The sequence below is a fragment of the Haliotis cracherodii genome, unplaced genomic scaffold (assembly GCF_022045235.1).
Source record: "Haliotis cracherodii isolate W230 unplaced genomic scaffold, xgHalCrac1.p SCAF_27, whole genome shotgun sequence".
Taxonomy (NCBI): domain Eukaryota; kingdom Metazoa; phylum Mollusca; class Gastropoda; order Lepetellida; family Haliotidae; genus Haliotis; species Haliotis cracherodii.
In genome coordinates, this window is record NW_027266283.1 from 132,105 (window position 1) to 153,841 (window position 21,737).

At 38.8% G+C, this 21,737-nt stretch overlaps 1 protein-coding gene across 1 annotated transcript; it reads right to left on the bottom strand.

Moving 5' to 3' along the window:
- Positions 1–38: 38 nt before the first annotated feature.
- Positions 39–19,908, bottom strand: LOC139473111 (uncharacterized). Its single transcript, XM_071255633.1, has 2 exons — positions 19,692–19,908; positions 39–1,384 (listed from the first exon to the last, which is right to left on the bottom strand). Exons 1-2 carry the CDS (start codon positions 19,906–19,908, stop codon positions 297–299), a joined length of 1,305 nt encoding a protein of 434 aa, XP_071111734.1. The 3' UTR covers positions 39–296.
- Positions 19,909–21,737: the final 1,829 nt, after the last annotated feature.

Consider the following 21,737-nt stretch of genomic DNA (forward strand, 5'->3'; position numbering starts at 1 on the left):
ATGGTGCTACTTGTGTACAGCTGATGGTGCTACTTGAGTACAGCTGGTGGTGCTACTTGTGTACAGCTGATGGTGCTACTTGAGTACAGCTGATGGTGCTACTTGAGTACAGCTGATGGTCGTGCTACTTGTGTACAGCTGATGGTGCTACTTGTGTACAGCTGATGGTGCTACTTGAGTACAGCTGGTGGTTCTACTTGATTATAGCTGATGGTGCTGCCTGACTACAGCTGATGAATACTGAACAGCATGTTTTCCATAATATGATATACTATTAACTATATGCTCCTTTCAAGTTAGAATGTATGAGTGCTACGGAATTTCTCAAGCCATTCAACATTGTTCATTCGTCTTACCGTGTTGAGTTTTTCATCAAGAATGTAGGATCTCGGCCCATCTCTATCATAAAACACAACGCCATCGCAATATCGAATAGCTACTTCCATAACAAATAGCTCAGATTGTTGGATAGAGTAGAATTCTATGTTTATCAGGTTTCTCGGAGCTTCTGTAAACTTGCCCTGCTTTGTCAATATAGACAGATCAGTCTCAACCTTCCTGTAGATACTCTCTGTCAAGGATGCCTGACTCACGTGTAGTTTGAAACCAACAATGTCTGCAATCTTTGTTTGATAACCTCCCTCTGTGAGAACTTTCTTTTCGTTAACACCCAAGTAGTATGACCCGCCTTGAACCAGCTTTGACATAGAAGTTATGTGATCTTTCAGCTTAAGAATGTGCCAGATATGATCAGTCAGTGTTCCAACATCAGCTTGTTTCTGCTGAATCTCTCCAGTGTTGTCTTTAAATGCTTTCAACTGTATTTGTCGATTCTCATGAAAGGTTTTCACATTATCTGGCAGGTTTCTAAGAGAAGCTTGGTTCTTTGTATTTGTTTCTGTTTTATTCAATACTTCCAAAAGGTTCAGTGATGTTATAACCAGGTTCTCATTATCATTGTTTGCCTTAGTGTTGAAATCAACTGTTGCTACTCCAGCTGTTTTGTTAACGTCAACTACAAGAAAGTCACGCGCGTCTGTGAATTTCGGTTTCTCGCTGAGGAAATAACGTTCATATGAGTCAGTATACAGTTCACCACCTTCAAGTAAGTTTGTGAATGTATTGACTACAAATTCATCAAAGTATTCGAGACACTTATCTTCTGATGATATCCCCTCCAAGTGTACCAGCAACACTCCCCCGCCACTGTTACGTAAAGCTGACACTGCTTTTGCTACTTTTCCCAGAACTGATGACTTTTCTTTGCTTTTCTTTCCCCTTATGATCTTGTATTCTGCATGTAGTTGTATCTTAGCGTGCTGACGACCTGCCTTGTGTTCGTCTACGTACCTGTGTCCTATTGACGCGCAGACTTGGCATACAACTGCAACATAATATTGTCAGGATTAAAATGATGTGAAAATGACCATGTACACAGGGCAGTAATTAGAAGTCACCATTGGACTTCATTGTCCACCAAGGCGGCCTGTAGGGGAGGGAAGTCCTGAATATGTTAGCCCATAACCGGATCATAAAACGGAGATGATATAACTGACAGAAACATATAGCAAATTTAATTAGCAGTTTAAAACATTAAATTATTATAGAACACTAGTGATTACAAAAACATGTACACGTAGATCCAGATTAAGTATAGGTTGTCAGAACCGATCCAAGTGCTTGCGGTAAGGGGCGAATACATTCGATCTGGTGGTAAGGACTTCCACATTGCATATCATCTAACAGCGAATATGTAAATTGTATACTCATGCTTTTGTCTAATCCAGACTTGACGGTTTTTCTCATCCACTATATTTGTGGTAATCACTTCACATTTTATTTGATCATATTTACTTTTTAATACAATAACCAGACTATATGTCTCACAAAACAATAAAAGTTTTGTAGAACCAACTCCTGGGATATTCATACCTTAACATAATTCATACATATCATCTACAACCAAGATTGTAAGGGTTAATACCTGTCCACTCTTCTGTTTCACTCTTAACGTTGTACGTGCCATATGTGAACAAACAAGAGGTGCAACTTAAACATCGCCATGAACAATAATCCGTTTAGCTGTATTTCATAAGTAGATGACCAAAGTCAATACGTTGCCAATCATAATCCTTTGATCAAATAAACTTCCAGGGAGCCGTGCATAATCATTTCCAGCTCAAGAACACACATATTGGTAATGTGACGTTCCTGTTTTCTTGGACGTTTAACCTGAAGAAGCCTGGTATGTGCGGCAATGCATTTGCATTCATCAAGCTCGAAAATACATATTTATTTGGTAGCTATGACAAAGGGTAGAAAATAGAAACATCCATGTACTATGTTTTCCAACAGATGCAGGGAACGCACAAGTGCTACCGGAAAGACATATGGACAAATGGTGGCAGTCAACTCACGACAGGTACTACCGGTAGGCCATATGGACACATGGTGGCAGTCAACTCACGATAAGTGCTACCGGAAAGACATATGAACACATGGCGGCAGTCAACTGACGACAGGTACTACCAAAAGGCCATATGGACACATGGTGGCAGTCAACTCACGATAAGTGCTACCGGAAAGACATATGAACACATGGCGGCAGTCAACTGACGACAGGTACTACCAAAAGGCCATATGGACACATGGTGGCAGTCAGCTAACGACAGGTGCTACCGCAAGGCCATATGGGTAAAATGTTGTAGTCAACTCACGACAGGTACTACCGGAAGGCCGTATGGACACATGGTAGCAGTCAACTAACGGCAGGCGCTACCGCAAGGCCATATGCGTAAAATATTGCAGTCAACTGACGACAGATACTACCGGAGGCCCTTATGGATACATGGTGGCAGTCAACTCACGACAGGTACTACCGTAAGGCCTTATGGGCACATGGTTGCAGTCACCTCACGAAAGGTACTACCGGAAGGCCATGTGGACACATGGTGGCAGTCACCTCACAAAAGGTACTACCGGAAGGCCTTATGGGCACATGGTGTCAGTCAACTCGCGACAGGTACTACCGGAAGGCCATATGGACACATGGTAGCAGTCAACTAACGACAGGTGCTACAGCAAGGCCATATGGGTAAAATGTTGCAGTCAACTGACGACAGGTGCTACCGGAAGGCCATATGGACACATGGTGGCAGTCACCTCACGAAAGGTACTACCGGAAGGCCTTATGGGCACATGGTGGCAGTCAACTCGCGACAGGTACTACCGGAAGGCCATATGGACACATGGTAGCAGTCAACTAACGACAGGTGCTACAGCAAGGCCATATGGGTAAAATGTTGCAGTCAACTGACGACAGGTGCTACCGGAAGGCCATATGGACACATGGTGGCAGTCACCTCACGAAAGGTACTACCGGAAGGCCTTATGGGCACATGGTGTCAGTCAACTCGCGACAGGTACTACCGGAAGGCCATATGGACACATGGTAGCAGTCAACTAACGACAGGTGCTACAGCAAGGCCATATGGGTAAAATGTTGCAGTCAACTGACGACAGGTGCTACCGGAAGGCCATATGGACACATGGTGGCAGTCACCTCACGAAAGGTACTACCGGAAGGCCATATGGACACATTGTAGCAGTCAACTAACGACAGGTGCTACAGCAAGGCCATATGGGTAAAATGTTGGAGTCAACTGACGACAGGTGCTACCGGAAGGCCATATGGACACATGGTAGCAGTCAACTAACGACAGGTGCTACCGCAAGGCCATATGGGTAAAATGTTGCAGTCAACTGACGACAGGTGCTACCGGAAGGCCATATGGACACATGGTGGCAGTCAACTCACGACAGATACTACCGGAGGGCCTAATGGACACACGGTGGCAGTCACCTCACGACAGGTGCTACCGGAAGGCCTTATGGGCACATGGTGGCAGTCAAATCACGACAGGTACTACCGGAAGGCCTTATGGACACACGGTGGCAGTCACCTCACGAAAGGAACTACCGGAAGGCCTTATGGACACATGGTGGCAGTCAACTCACGACAGGTACTACCGGTAGGCCATATGGACACATGTAGCAGTCAACTAACGACAGGTTCTACCGCAAGGCCATATGGGTAAAATGTTGCAGTCAACTGACGACAGGTGCTACCGGAAGGCCACATGGACACATGGTAGCAGTCAACTAACGACAGGTGCTACAGCAAGGCCATATGGGTAAAATGTTGCAGTCAACTGACGACAGGTGCTACCGGAAGGCCATATGGACACATGGTGGCAGTCAACTCACGACAGATACTACCGGAGGGCCTAATGGACACACGGTGGCAGTCACCTCACGACAGGTGCTACCGGAAGGCCTTATGGGCACATGGTGGCAGTCAAATCACGACAGGTACTACCGGAAGGCCTTATGGACACACGGTGGCAGTCACCTCACGAAAGTAACTACCGGAAGGCCTTATGGACACATGGTGGCAGTCAACTCACGACAGGTACTACCGGTAGGCCATATGGACACATGTAGCAGTCAACTAACGACAGGTTCTACCGCAACCAAAATGTTGCAGTCATCTCACGACAGGTGCTACTGGAAGACCATGTGGATAAAAGGTTGCAGTCAAGTCACGACAGGTGTTGCCGTAAAGCCATATGGATAATTGGATGTAATCGACTCACCACAAGGCTACATGGACACATGCTGGCAACCGTTTGATGGCAAAGAATAACCTTTAGTTGATTCATGCGTGTTACAAATTTACAAGTATGAATACTGAAAAAAACATATGAGTTCTTTTGTTTGTCAATTTTACTACCAAATAACCATTTTGTCTATTAAAAAAATCTTACCATGATTCGCTCTATTCATTCTTGTGCATTGTGTTGTTTTACCTCACCGCGCCCTGAAATGTAATTCATATTACAGTAATGAATTTAAATACATTTGCTTTTCAGGTGAGCTTTATCCTTAAATTGAACAACAGCTAACTGTTCGATATTTCAAACAGAATAGTATCAACTTACACATGTATTTGTTTACATCAATTATTGACTTATTATGTTCATTGAATTCGAACAGCAAACCGACTGAATTTACTCCTGTAGGGCTAAAATTGGTCAGCAGAAACCTATATGTGCTTGTCAGGCTAAGGTGACTTGGTTGAGTGCATCGTACCCGGTGGCGTGGGGCGTTGCTCATTACATCAATCACTGGTTTATTTGGTCAAAACATGGTTATGTACAGACTGCAGTGATGAATATGGAATATTGATGACTAAGGTATGAAGAAGACATTCACCCCAATACAAAAGAGGAACAAGACCACAGTCACTTTGGAAATAGTGAGTGAGTGAGTATGGTTTTACGCCGCTTTTAGCAATATTCAGGGGGACACCAGAAATGGGCTTCACACTTTGTACCCATGTCAGGAATCGAACCCGCAAAATGCTATGCAACCCGCTTGGTGTTTTGAACAATTAGACAGTAATGCCAAATTAAACTTTTTAAGTCAAATGTCCAAATGTTAAATATAGGTGGCCCAACAAACACTTTGAATTTATAACTATAATATTTATAACTGTAAATACATTCTAAAGCATGTTTGGAACAAGGTTAATCACTCGTACAAAAACAAAAGACATGTTTCTCGTTCGCTGATGGAAGTAACAATGACCTGATCAGCTCTAGAACATTATTGACTTATGTACTATCCCAAAAGAGAAACTGTGTATTGGAAATATGAATACAACTAACAAATCATAAATCATATTAACATGAGATTCAAACCCAGACACTTGTGAGTGGAGGACCTTGCCCATTGACATGTTTCGACGTTGGAAGACGTGCGATGCATGCAGGTCTGTGAATGAGATGATAGCATACAGCCTACACTTAGGCTTTCAAAACGTTCACATTCCCATTTGCTTTATTCGACTCCACAGACTACGACGCCATGCCAAGATTGACTACCATGGATTCCACATAAATCTGCATTACAACTTTTTCCACAATTTTGTGATTGGCCCATGTGTATGAATTTACATCCCGTATCTATGATAAAACTCACAGCTTACTGCGCTTATAGCGTGTTCGATGAATGGGTCGTTCTCTAGAGATTCGCATAAATACGGCCGATGTTCTGCTGGGATGGAAGAAACGTACTAGCTACGACTGTGTATAGTTGTAACATAACTGAACCTATTGTGTTAGTCATGGTAGCTCCCAGTCTAGACTCGTAACGCACATACAGTTTTGTAATTTCTTCATCGGTCATGTTATCAATTTTTACAGTGGTATCATTTTCCCCCAAATATTGGGAATATTTTCTAACGGCTACCAAAGCCGCGAGTCTTTCTCTATGTTTATATGTATGTTGATCTACATGTTACTCTACATGTTGATCTACATGTTGATCTACATGTTGATCAGGTTCTTTAAGCATTTGTTTGGTAAGTTCGTCGCATTCCATAATGTAATACCTAAGGAGATATTTAAGTTTAACAAAATAAAAAATGACATATCCAATACAGCCCGAAATAATAAACTGTTGCGAAAGAATGAGGATTTCAAGCCACATTATTTAGGAGATAAATATTTCGTTTTGTAAGATTTGCGTGATGTTATGCTGAATGGATGTACGGAAATTTCATTTGAACACGACGCCGTAAGGCGGAGTGTTCAAATGAAAAATTTCCGTACATCCATTCAGCATAACATCACGCAAATCTTACAAAACGAAATATTTATCGACATTGTAACATGAACGTTAATTAAATCGATATTTAGGAGGAACTAATTTACTGAGCGCATGACACAACAAAACTGTCGTTAGTAATACGTCTCCTCGTGCTCACCTTCGAAAAGATGCATGATATGGGGTGCCGCGAAACCGATCAATGGTTTCGAGGTACTCCAATAATGAGGGTCCATTTTACGAAAGGGGTGGTCACATGTTCAAGCTCATTTCTCAGAAAATAAACAAACAACAGGAAATATCACAAATTCAATTCTTTATCACAGTTCCTCATCTTACTTGTAATTTGTAGTTATGCGTAACTATGAAATACAAATAATCAAAATTAGAAAAGACGTACATACTGTTTGGCCCCTGTACAAGATAGTGTCAACTCGCCTGAAACTGAGGTGGTGACAAGAGACGTCAAACGTGCGAAATTTCAGACATGCAGCTTAGCTGGGATTGAAAAAGTTGTTTACTGTTACAGTGGAATAACATATGTGAGAGAGGCCGTGGAAATTAGCAGAAGAATTAACCTGGAAATTACTCACGGGAGCAGTGGACAGTGGCAGGATATTTGTATCTATGACAGGTACCAAATTACGTTCGTTAGCGAGCTGCTCCTGTCTCTGAAAAATGTTCGAATAATGTCGTTTTTGAGACGAGCACGAGTCAATGGAATACGACTTCAACGATTCATCGGATTTGTGGCCGGTAATTCTGCAAATCTCGCGATTCAATACCTGCGTTTGACAGTAAAGTGACGGCAGTTTGCAGTGTGAAATTCCCGGTCTTGGATAATGTTTATGCTGCGCTCAAATGGCGGCCCCCTGATGTGCCTGTGTATGGCAGCACGCAACCCAACAAAACTCGATTTTGAGTAAAGTTCTCCCTCAGCATTTCTGACTTCGGCATAAAAGAACCTCAGTCGCTCATTCAGTTGAAAAGCAGGAAGCTCTTCGAACGTGGGTTCAAAACCTCGGAAACCAAGCCATTCTGGAAGTGAAAAGATTGCCGTGTTCAGGGTACAAATGTGACGGTAAGTGGGAGTATTTCGTTATTATTACGGTGTCGTGTTTAAATGAAATTTCCGTATATCCATTTAGTATAACATATCTCAAATCTTACAAAACGAAATATTTAATTTATGTTAAGATTTTGGTCAATCTCGTTATATTATTGCCAATTTTTGCGATGACACATTGGTCACGCTTTACATTGCTATTATGGCAATGGTGTAAGGGAGGTAACTCTCGCTGATGTTGATCGAATCTGCGTAGGAATTTTTTTTTATTTGTTTATGTATTCTTTTATGTTTCAATGGCTTACGTCGAAATATTTTAACTCCCAGTAGATTTGGAGAGGTTCCTATACACGATGTCCTGTACTGCTTTTGTATCAAGGGACGCGAAGCGGTGACTGGACGCTTGAACTTTGGGCTCTACGGAAACGCTGGCTGTATTTCCTAGTTCGGGGGCCATCTCAGAACGGTTTTCAGCTTCAACAGCTTTTTGTAGGTTATAATAAGAACAAAATTAGGTGGATGTAAGAAAGTCATTATAGAGTTGCAATAAATGTTTTTTACTCTGTTAAAAATTGATTTTGTTTTGTTTTTTCCTTTGGCCAAGCCCAAGAAAATTACATTATTTATGATTATGATTTTGTAATTAATGGAAAAAGGTAAATTTCATTTACCTTCAAATTCTTGTATTATCTCAGAAAATGTCTCGTCGCCCCATTCACTCAATATTTCATCGAAATCTCCGATGTGGAAGTCAGGGTAAATTTCCATCTGTTCCTCCATGTTGATGATTTCAAAAATAGTTCCATTAATTAATGTATACATACACGGTGATGAGACCCCAAAAATTCAGCGATGTTATGCTCATTCGACAACACTTTTTAACCAATCAGATCAGGGAACATACCTACATTTATGTTACAATACATAATAACCGCTAATGTTCAATTTATCATAATTTTTGCTATATTGTTTATATATTGTTGCTATATGTTTGCTTAGCAGTTGCTATATGTGCTATATTTTTGCTCAGCAGTTGCTAAATTTGCTATATTTTTGCTAAGCAATTGCATAAGCAGCTGGTTGATTGTTTTTTTCTACGAGTTTACAATGCTTCATTTCTGCTAACAGTTTTCTGACATATCTTGTTCGAGCTAGGTATAAATAACATCATTTTCGCGTAGACATTCCACATTACATTTGCTATATTTTTGCTAAGCAATTGCATAAGCAGCTGGTTGATTGTTTTTTTCTACGAGTTTACAATGCTTCATTTCTGCTAACAGTTTTCTGACTTATCTTGTTAGAGCTAGGTATAAATAACATCATTTTCGCGTAGACATTCCTCAAATGAATCTCGGTCTTTGCAATGAAACAGGGCTACCCATTTGGTCTGCTCTCTGAGACCTTTCAGGACAGAGTTGTATTTTTGAGTAAGTACCAAATGCTATGCTGAGTTTGTCTCCCGGAGAATATATAAGCATATCTTTCTTTTTAGCAAGTTCTTTACTCGCACTGCAGTCATCTATTTTGAAAAGGGTTGATTCTCCTTTGTATTTTTCGTGACATACTCATAAACAGTCTTGTAAACGATCGCCCGGATCAACTTTGTACACCCCGGGATCATTCATTACCCAATCTCTCAATATGTATGTTTTATTAATGTTTATAGTCGGGCACAGAATAATAATGTGGTCGAAAACATCTCGATGATGACTTTGTAAAATATCTAGAATAAAATCTGTTTTTCCACAACCCGTTTGCCGGCAGATGATGGCGCAGTGAGGTTGTTTTAAACATATTTTATTGACATATATGGTCAACGGGATTGGGCAAAAGTTATCCAACTTAGGTGGCCCTTTCCCTACTCTATATGTACAGACATTGATTATACATATATATACACATATACATACACACATACATAAACATACGTATACAGAAATACATACATTTTACACACAATCATGCATACACACAATCATACATACTCATACATACATACACATACTCAAATACACATGCACATATTACATTTATAGTAAGAAAGAGAAATATTTTTACACAAGAACATAAACATAATGTTTGCAAGATTAACATAGACATGCATAAGAATTGCCTATAGACACAGTTTACTTGTATATACACATTAATCCAACATACATGCAAGACTACATATATAATTACACAATCATACATACACTTATGTACATGTACACATATACTTACATACGCACACTACATGTACATACATACACATATACCCTTGAATACGCATGCATACATATATATACATACACATACACATATTTACACACATACACCAGGATATACATACCTGTAAACATTATGTTTACAGAAGGAGGTAGAGATACACATGTATTCATATACATGCATGCAGTTTATTCACTGGTGGCGTAATTAATAATACATGGTCGCAGAGCGATATTCTGTATTGATGATAAAGGGTTACTCGAATCTATTAGTCGACAGTACATGCTTTTGAACGCTGTTGAAGATGAGGTTATTTTGACTTTCAGATTGGGATACATCACCGTAGAGAATATTTTGTATTGTACATGTAGTTCCAGCTTTTATAATGTTAGCGAACATGATATTTCTGGGAATAGTGTAATTGGGACATTCAAGAAAAAAGTGTATGTTGTTTTCACATGGGTTTCCACAAGACAAGGACAAAGTATCAGATACATTTACTTTAAAGAGGTCTGCATTAAGGGAACTGCAAGAATGCCTTAGGCGTGTATGTAAAATATTAGCTCTACGGTTGCCGATTGAGAAGTATGGAGGTGGAGCTGTAATGGTTGTTTTAATCATATGTTTAAAATTTAATAATGATGTTGCACTTCTGTATTCAGGGGGTAACTCATTCCATAATTTGATTGAAGAAGGTATAAATGATTGTTGGTATGTAACTGGCAAATTCAGATTATTCTGATTTCGTAACTCATATCTACTAAAAGTTGAAACTTTGGGTGGTAACATGTCATGTAAATACGATGGGCATAGGGTATCTCTCCTGTAGTTTTCCAAGAATAGATAATAAGCTAATTGGTCTGTAGTTTGAAGGTAATGCTTTGTCACCTTTCTTGTATAATGGCATGACGTGAGCAAGTTTCCAGTTTTCTGGAAAGATTGCTTCTTTTAAAGATCGATTGAAAATTATACATAGTGGGATGGCAATACTGTCAGCCAAGGGTTTTAAGAGTCTAGGGTTTATATTATCTGGTCCGCTTGATTTATTGCATGGTAGTGACTTTATGAGATCGCTTATTTCAAATTCAGTAACTGTGATATCCGAGAGAGAGGTTTCACAACGCTGACTGAAATCCGGAAGCGGTTGATTTCCGTCATCAACATCACAAATAGAAACAAAATAATTATTGAGTACATCAGCGTTTTCGACATCGGTAAATGTTGTGGGTTTATTAAGGTCGGTACACAGACGGGGGATACATGCTGGTGAATTAGCATTTTTGATGATGAATCTCAATAATTTCCAGTAGTTGGTACTGTTTGATTTCTGATGTGTTTCCAACAAGCCGTTAATGTTGCTATAGTATTTTTCTTTGGCTATCTTTTTCATATTATTAAATTTGTTTCTTTGCTTTTTGTAGTTGACAAGATCGCTTAGTTTACCAGTTCGTAATGCCTTTTTTCGATAGCGGTCTCTGGAGCGACGTTCCCTTCTGAGGTCATTATCGAACCATGGTTTGTCCGTTGGGCGAATAGTTACACACTTATAGGGTATATAGTCGTGCATGTAATTTTTTAGTTGGGAGTGGAATTTGTCACACATTTTCATTAACGTCCAGACATTCTTTAAAAAACTCGTTCCAATTTTTATTCTTAATTTGTATTTTCATTTTTGCAAAGTTAGCTTGTTTGTAGAGCAATACGTTTCTGCTATATGACTTTTTTATATCAAGATATACATTAATAGACACGAAAACTCCCCTGTGATCCGATACATCGGAGCTAAAATCTAGTACACCAGATAAGGAACAATTACAATCATTACTTACTAAAATAGGGTCAATAAGTTTAGCTGAATGTGTTGTAATTCGTGTTGCTTCATTTATAATACTGCGTATGTTCTTGCGTGTTATTATGTCACGTAAATGGCGGATATTCGTATTGAAAAGATCTTAATTTAGGTCACCAACAAGGACGATATCACGGGAAACATCAAGTGCAGTTTCTATCATGTGCTCAATATGCGGTAGGGGTGTTGGGTGCGCGATAGGTGACACAAAGCAGAAAACTGTGCTGTGGTGAATAAACTTGAAACCACATAGATTCAGAATTAATTACTTCCAAGTCTGTTCTATGCTTGACACTAAGTGAATTAGAAAAATATACAATTATACCACCTCCGAAACAATCCCTGTCCCTCCTGTGAGGTTCATGGAAGAGATCAAGGAGCAGGTCGGCTGACTGAATGTTGGCGTCCAGGTGAGATTCAGTGAAGCATAACACATCGAAATCGCAGATATCATCGTAGATTTTAGTCAATTTATGCCGGATACTTCTAATATTCAAGTGGCATATGCCTATATCATTGGTTGTGCTATATTCTTTTGGGCCGGGATTTGGATGAATATCACCAGCAATGAACAATAGAAGGAGGGAGATTAATTTCATATCTACGCATAGGCCATACGTCATGACATAACAAAGGTGCAGTATGTACATCGTGGAATGCATTTTGAAATGGATATATACTTCTTTGGTAAAAGTGTGACGCCTGAGGTAAGTTGGCATACATTTATCATAAAATAATCCAATCGTCGCCCTGTACGACATGATGTCAATCATTGCCTAATTTGGAGAGAATAATGAACCAGGTGAGGGCGACGATGAACGTATTCTCAAAGTGTTTGATAATTAGTTTGGTGAATATGACTAATCATATGTTAAGCGCACTGAAGAGGCATAATGAATATATAAGTTCTTCTTGATTGAGGTTCTTTAGGTAAAAGCTTATTAATAGATCGCTTGCACAAATCTTCCATTCTGTAAATTAAGTTGCGCGTCCATAATCACGTACAAATATATGTTTAAGAAGAGCTTCGTTATCTGTATAGTAACACCCTCACTGGCATTTTCTATTCTCCGCCTACTACCATAGTGCATACTTCGTGGTAAGGAATTCAGCCATCGATACATCCCAGATCTTTCATGACCGCGTTTACTTCTGGGCTTCGTTTTATAGAAGGGAGTTTTTTAATCTCATCCCACTGTTGATATGCTCGCATGCCTTCACTATATAGTTGATTAGGCACACCCACGATAGTCAATTCTACTTTTGTAATCTTGGGATTGTAGAACTTCTCGGTATCTCTGGCAAATGCTTCAGAGGGGTCCTCGGACAACATTGAAATTCCCTTCAACGATCTAGCAGGGACGTTTAGATTGATATTCATCGTCGTATTCTCTTTTGTTCCTTGTGATCTTTCGGTGTCGGAAGCACGCAATCGTACAAAATGGCTTAACTTCCGGTATATTGGTTACGAATTTGTCTGGCTAATTCAGGATCTGTTATCATATCACACTCCAGTGAGATATTGCCAATAGAATAGCTAGTAGGATCTTCAGTAGCTTTGATTACATTGCTGTAGTCATTAAAAGTGAGTTCGTATTCTAACCTATCGCCTAGTGATGCTTGATAAAAGGGCATGTGACTATCTAGTAATTCAGTCTAGCGGAATATAGAATCGGTTACCTAATGCATCAGCAACAGCCTTATCTCCTACAACGGTATTATCACCACTATCAGCACCCACACGCAGTCTCAATGTGTTCTGATTACAAATGCCTTGGTACTGTAAGTTTTCCCATTCCTTAGCCGTTCTCCAGAGATCCATGTAACAGATATATACATCGCTGTCGTCAATACTCAAAATCTCATTACCGCTAATTTTAATGACGATTTTCTCAACAATTGCACGAACTATGTTCTGAACAAGCTCTCTGCTAGCGTCGGTAGAATTCAAACTAATTGTAAATAATAGTCGGGCGGTTCCTGGAACTAACACATCGTGTGCGCCGAGATTAAGAAAGCGAACCAGTAGTGTTTGATTCTGATCGATGGTACTCGGGTTATTAGTTATAGTTACAGACTGACGAATTGCTTTGACCCCTAACGGATCCCGAAGTCTGCGTTGTGGGTTTAACTTGCGTCCATATTTCGAAGACATTGTTATATTGAAATCATGTAACCGTATGTTTAATATAACAAGAGTCATCAGAAAGATGACATATCCCACCGGCAGCTGTCAGTAAAGTAACTACTAGTAAATGTGCAATTCTGTGTGTAATGAGTCAACAGTTGAATATTCTTTTAGAAGCATACATTGTTTACCAACTGAATGGTTTTCGAATTCTGTCCCGGAAACGAACCTGTTCCCCAATGGAGTCTAGGCCAAACTTCTTTCCATAAAAATTGTAAAAAATAAAAATTCGTAAAAAAATAAATATCAAAAGGCATCACTTCAGTATGTGCCTGATAGATTTGCCAAGTTTCGATCAAATAAACTGAATGGTTTTCGAAGTCTGCCCCGGAAACGAACCCGTTCCCCAATGGAGTCTAGGCCAAACTTCTTTCCATAAAAATTGTAAAAAATAAAAATTAGAAAAATTCCAAAATATCAAAAGGTACCACTTCAGTATGTGCCTGATAGATTTGCCAAGTTTCGATCAAATACACTGAATGGTTTTCGAAGTCTGCCCTGGAAACAAACCCCATCCTCAATTGAGTCTATGTCCAACTTCTTTCCATAAAAATTGTAAAAAATAAAAATTAGAAAAATTCCAAAATATCAAAAGGTACCACTTCAGTATGTGCCTGATAGATTTGCCAAGTTTCGATCAAATACACTGAATGGTTTTCGAAGTCTGCCCTGGAAACAAACCCCATCCTCAATTGAGTCTATGTCCAACTTCATTCCATAAAAATTGTAAAAATAAAAATCAAAAAAATCTCAAAATATCAAAAGGCACCACTTCAGTATGTGCCTGATAGATTTGCCAAGTTTCGATCAAATAAACTGAATGGTTTTCGAAGTCTGCCCTGGAAACGAACCCCATCCCCAGTTGAGTCAATGTCTAACTTCATTCCATAAAAATTGAAAATTTTTTTTTTTTAGAAAAATCCCAAAATATGAAAAGGCACCACTTCAGTATGTGCCTGATAGATTTGCCAAGTTTCGATCAAATACACTGAATGGTTTTCGAAGTCTGCCCTGGAAACAAACCCCATCCTCAATTGAGTCTATGTCCAACTTCATTCCATAAAAATTGTAAAAATAAAAATCAGAAAAATCTCAAAATATCAAAAGGCACCACTTCAGTATGTGCCTGATAGATTTGCCAAGTTTCGATCAAATACACTGAATGGTTTTCGAAGTCTGCCCCGGAAACGAACCCCATCCCCAGTTGAGTCAATGTCTAACTTCATTCCATAAAAATTGAAAAAAAATTTTTTTTAGAAAAATCTCAAAATATCAAAAGGCACCACTTCAGTATGTGCCTGATAGAATTGCCAAGTTTCGATCAAATACACTGAATGGTTTTCAAAGTCTGCCCCGGAAACGAACCCGTTCCCCAATGGAGTCTAGGCCAAACTTCTTTCCATAAAAATTGTAAAAAATAAAAATTAGAAAAATTCCAAAATATCAAAAGGTACCACTTCAGTATGTGCCTGATAGATTTGCCAAGTTTCGATCAAATACACTGAATGGTTTTCGAAGTCTGCCCTGGAAACAAACCCCATCCTCAATTGAGTCTATGTCCAACTTCATTCCATAAAAATTGTAAAAATAAAAATCAGAAAAATCTCAAAATATCAAAAGGCACCACTTCAGTATGTGCCTGATAGATTTGCCAAGTTTCGATCAAATACACTGAATGGTTTTCGAAGTCTGCCCCGGAAACGAACCCCATCCCCAGTTGAGTCAATGTCTAACTTCATTCCATAAAAATTGTAAAAATAAAAATCAGAAAAATCTCAAAATATCAAAAGGCACCACTTCAGTATGTGCCTGATAGATTTGCCAAGTTTCGATCAAATAAACTGAATGGTTTTCGAATTCTCCCACGGAAAAGGAAATGATTACGGACGGACAGACGGACGGACAGACAGACTGGCTGATCGCTATATCCCCCCGCATTATATGCCAGGGGGATAAAAATTGATGATTTTAATCTAGATAACTTTTATAATCCGAGTACAATCGAAGAGGGTACCGATGAAACCAGCTTTATGAATCTTAACGATGGACTTTTGAAACCAGCCGTTACTGATTATTACGATGCCTTAAAAGAAAGTCCAATAAGTCGTCACTATTCAAAGTTTACGATTGATAGTAAAGGAATATTGCGACTGTGTGGCTCTCCAGATTTTGATCTTATGAATTCTCGTACTCGTAAGCCCCTAGCCTTGTCTACAATAGCTAGTAAATTAGGTTTTATAGACTACCCACGAGAAAACTTTCTAAGAAGACTATTAAGGTTCTTAAGACAGTGCGTGCTGAACTCAGTGCCATAGATAAAGATGATTTGGAAGAAAGCTCGAAGCTGGCTTCGAAAGGCATTTCGTTCACAAATCAGTCGAATTCGAGAAACTATCGATCAAGTCCTCAACGATGACACTACACTGGCTTATAAAATTAAAACATTGTTCAGAGAACAAGGGATAACCATTGCAAGTATTTTAACCGCATTGGGATTTATTATATCGACTTTGACTCTCGCATTAACCGGTGGCAGCGGACCACCCACACCACCTAGTGATAAAAATGGTGTAAAAGAGTGGATTAAAAAGCATTTAAAAGCATTAGGAGAAGCACTTGGAAAGCTGCGTCTGCACTTCCAGGTATAATAGGGAGTATTGTTTCCTGGCTATTGAATTTATAAGCTAAGACCGCCACTTGGCTTAGTCAAAATTGCCGGGCTGTTGTACTTATCTGTTAAGAACTACTTATCCAAATCACGAGTAAACCAGCCGCGACTCCACCTACGATAAGCGCTGTTTTTCATCGATATGTTGTTGATTTGTATCTGTAATATGTGGTGGCACTTGTGGTTGTGCGTCAGTAGATGGCTATTGGGATGACTGTGGCTTGACTATTCCCGTTATGCCTGTGTTTGTTTGCGTTATTAATTCGGTATTAATATCTGAATTTATACCTGTTTTTTTGTTGATCGGAAGCAATAATAATTTTATTATTATAACCGATCACTTGACTGATCTTAAGTTCCATATTACTCGGAGACATGTATAGTCCCAGCGCATAAACGTAGACTACTTTGGATTGAGCGCACAGTAATACATCTTGATAACGCTTTATACAAGATGGTATGTCAACTGGTGAATTAATAGCATCATCTACGTTTGCGACAAACTGTTTTTGTGCTTCGAGCTCCGTCCCAGAACCAATTATTCCCGTTCGTGTTTGCGATTGTGCACCAAGAATTGCCCATACATAAGTTCTTATTGATTCATTAACTCTTACAACTCCTGGGTTAGTAAATTTATTTTCTGTTTCATCATTAAGAAATATATTCCCAGCGTTTGCGGTATCGTTCAGTTGTACAAATTTTGTAATGATATGAATTAAACCACTCTTAAATCTCATAATATGTCCTCTCCAATCATTATTCGAAAGTTCCCAGTTTGTATACCAATGATGGGTTTTTAGAAAAAAATGATACATTCTTATGTAAAGTTTACTCGTATGCAACAACTTAAAAGCATTTAACGGACCTTTGTTAACTTCTTTAAATAAATCATCGCTTTCTTCTTTGATGGTTATTTTCCCTATGTAAGGAATGCCTAAACCATGGTTAATTCCTTTAATACGCCAATCTTTACTCCTAGAAACATGGCATTTCTGACAAATACGTTCGAAGGCCCTCTTATCGTATGGATTATTTGTGGAATTCCATGCTCGATCATGCGGTAATGGGGCACTAATTTCTTTAAGAATACGTCTAATCTGATAGTATATGTGAAATGATAAAACAGACTTATTTAGTTCAAATCCTGGGGCATAAAGAGATACACCACATTCTGTTGTGGAACACCATATGGCAAAGTTTAACTGGTTCTGCCAAAATTGCATCAGATTGTGGAACCAATCATGCACCATTTTATCACTAGTTGCCGTGATCCTGTATTATTCAAAGATATCAGGGAATTTAACACAAACATTAGCACCAGAGACACTTACTAAAATCGACTGATTCGTAATGTAAGTCAATTTCATATTTAAGTTATGATATAATATCTTTGTATATTTAATATGTATGTTACACTCCCAGGAATAACAAATGGTCAGTCTATTCAACTGCTTCATACTATCAATAACTCGGCTGGTCAACTTGAAGTCGCGATCTGCAATGTAACGTATTACCCGCGGTGGATCAATATAGGTGCTGGGAGAAGAAATAATCAGATAGTACTAAATATATTAGATGACAATAACATTTATTCTATATCTGATGGGTATTACAGCGTATGCTCACTCAATGGTGAATTTTTTAAGCCTTTGGGAGTTAGTCTCACACAAAATGAGTCGAATGGGAAGCTGAAATTAAACACTGGAGAAATCAAATATTTCCTGCCCCGAAGATAGCAGATACACTTGGACTTGGAAGCTCAACGACGGTAATACAACCCAACGAAACATAGCAGGGAGCTAAATTACCAGATTTAGTTCCCTATAAAGAGTTGTGCATCCATCTTGATCAGATCAGTACAACGGATACTATTCAAATCGAAAGTCCTTTAACTCTGCTGAGAGCTATTCCAGTCAAGGAAGAAAAATATAATTGCGGTAGAACGGAATCTTTCTCAACATTACAATATAAAAAATTAAAACAGGATCTCAACATTTCTGTATTAGATTTAAAACATCAACCTGTACATATAGGATACTTAAGTGTAACACTCCGTATTATAAATAATGGTTGATTCATTAGGCCCTGGATCGTATAACCTTAGCCAATGTAATACAATTGAGATTTCCGATCTCAGAGACACAGGATTCAGTAAACCCGGTACACCCGGCAAGTTATATGCTTTACACTTACAAGATAATGTAAACAGGCAGAAAGAAGTTACATTCACAGGTAATCTAGGGGATGTTTAGCGATGTCGACGTTAGTAGACTCAATAAAAACACTTCATACAATCTTACTCGCAACCATGATAATAAATGGACTATGGTCGAAGAAAAAATCGAGTGGCTATTGAATATCATCATTATCTCACCATATGTGATGATGGGTAAGGCACATTATTTAAATAAGATAATAAATAGTGGGATCGTACTCGGGGCTTATATCCCATTAAAACGAAAAAGTGTGTTAGTCTCCCTGTCGGAAAACCGAGGTGATATGTTATTGATTCGTCCGGCATAAAAAAATGTTAGTTTAAATTTGGTTACTGAATTCAATGATATAAAAGATAACTTGAATGTTATACCTGATCATTCTACAATTATTATTGAAGTCTTGTTTGGAGTACATCAGAATATTACCAGGTCTATCAATTAAATGGCTTAAGAAACACGAGCGTCGACGTTGCAGTATTATTTATATGGGAGTGTCACCTGTTGCAACCCTTGAGGGGGTCCAAATTATTAAAGGTGATAGCATTTCTCTTACTCAGATATTTATGCCGTATAATATACATTTAATAAGGTTGATGTATTCACTCAAAACATTGAAGCAAGACCAATTAAAGACTATTAAATGATATAATATACGCATGCACAAAAGTTAATGGACAACAATACCAAGATGCCGTTCTTCATCCAGTGGTAGTCGCTCATTTTGACAACCATCCTCTTCAGACAAGACCTGTTTACATGGACGACAATGCTAGACCACATAGATCTCGGGCAGTTTTGGCTTATTTGCGTCAAGAAGCTATTGCCACTCTTCCCTGGCCGGTCTGTAGTCCGGATCTTAATCCGACTGAGCATCTCTCGGACATTCTTGGCCTGAAAACCGGACATCGTGATCCCCCAGTTCAAAATCTCGCTGGACTTGAAGCCGCACTTCAGGAAGAATGGATCTGTTTGCCTCAGAGAAGCATTCAACGACTTGTAATGAGTATGAGGGGTAGGGTTGAAGCTGTGGTCACTGTCCATGGATCATACACACGTTACTGACGTTTCTGTCTTGCAATAGACTCTGCACACCCTAGGGTGTCTATGTGACACCTGATATGGTCTGCTGATATCATGACAGTTACATGACATAAAAAGTTTTTCAATGTTTTCTAATCCTTCAATTTCTGGTCTTTGGTAAAATTCCTTTCTGCTCACATTCTTTTGGAACACAAGATAAACTTGCTTTGGGACAACTTTTGCATCACATGAGGTTTACATATACGGCTTATAACGATCGTACATCTTGTTATAATAGTCATCATTAAGTGCCAAAAGTAACAGCTCACAAATATGGTTGGTGGTGCTTAACTTTTGTGCATGTGTATAATATACCCTATAGGTTTATATCCGGGTTCGATGAAGCATTTGAAAAGATGGATACTGTTGATGGATTTCGATTACATCAAATACGCGACATAAAACATCGAACAGAGAAGGAGAGGGAGTTGAGGGGGTTTCGTATAAAAAGAATTGCAGAGCTGTGAATGCCCTCGACGGAGTTGACACTGCGCTTGAAACAGCTGGCATGGGACTGGGTGTAGCTGGTGTTGGTTTATTATCAACTATAATCGCCACGCCTATCATACTTTGTATTGAAGTAGCCACCGGAGTCTCAGGACTGGCAGAAATAGCGATAATATTTATTTCTCGTAAGTTGCAAAAGAAAGCATTAAAACATGATAATATTCGGCTACTCGCTGAAGCAAAGTTCAACAGCATTTAAGATCATATTTCAACAGCCCTGGCTGATTGTAAGATATCCAAGGATGAGTTTCGTTTAGTGTTGTCAGATCTCAGCAAATACAACGTAATAAAGCAGGAGATTCGATCAAAGACCAGTGGTATTAGCGAAGACGAGAAAAAAACTTCATAGTACAGGGGAGGCAACAAGCTTGTCAATTATTCTGTGCCAAAACCAAAGAACTGGTTGGAGATTAAAAATAGATTGCTTGATCACGTTGGACAACACTAAAATAATTGAGACGAATGCTTAATATATAATAATGTCAACAACATTTATGCTCCAGGACAAAATTATCAAATGGCGAGAATTACCACAGGTTATATATTATATCAGTGATGTCAAAATTGTGAAATTGTCAGCAACTTAACTGACTTGATAAAGAAAGAACAACCCAATGTTGAAATTACCCGTAAGTAACAGATACGTTCGGGCAGTTCCATCCGTCCCAAAAAGAAATGTTTTAATGAAATATAAAATATTTGCACGAATTTATAATGATTCATACATATCATCACCAGAATTATGCGATGTGAATAAAGAAAATCACTGTGACATTTACAATTACGTGTTATTTTTGGATGGCTATAGACTATAGACTATGCTCCGAAACAGACTATAACCTCATTTCCTATTGTATATGTGTTTATCACGTCTGAGTGACTTCTGTAACTGAACAATGGCGACTGGCAAAGAGAGAGCGAGAGAGAGGAAAAAGAGGAGCTGCTCTTGATATTGTTGAATAAAGATGCAATATTAGAAGAAGGCTTTGGAACGGTAACAGGAGTTAATATATAGCCAAGATGACCTAAGTAGAACAAAGTATGAAACATCAAGTATGTAATATGTAATGGAAACATTAAACAGTTCTCCTTTTAAGTAAATTTTGTCATGCTTGGATAGGTTTGGGTGGCAGCCTAGATATTGCTAGAACAGCCATTTTGGATTGTGAACTTATCTGTTATACATAGTCGACTACATTATAATATTACGCAAATCACTGTATTAGGTTTTAGCTAAGTAGCGTATGCAAATGAAAAAGGAGAATCCAGTTTTAATGTGCTCA

What these genes read in the sequence shown, in the direction of transcription:
- LOC139473111 (XM_071255633.1), bottom strand. Translation starts at nt 19,908, where the DNA reads ATGGACAGTGACCACAGCTTCAACCCTACCCCTCATACTCATTACAAG. An exon ending in AGACCGGCCAGGGAAGAGTG is followed by an intron (nt 1,385 to 19,691) that starts GCAATAGCTTCT and finishes ATTATGTTGCAG; the next exon opens with TTGTATGCCAAGTCTGCGCG.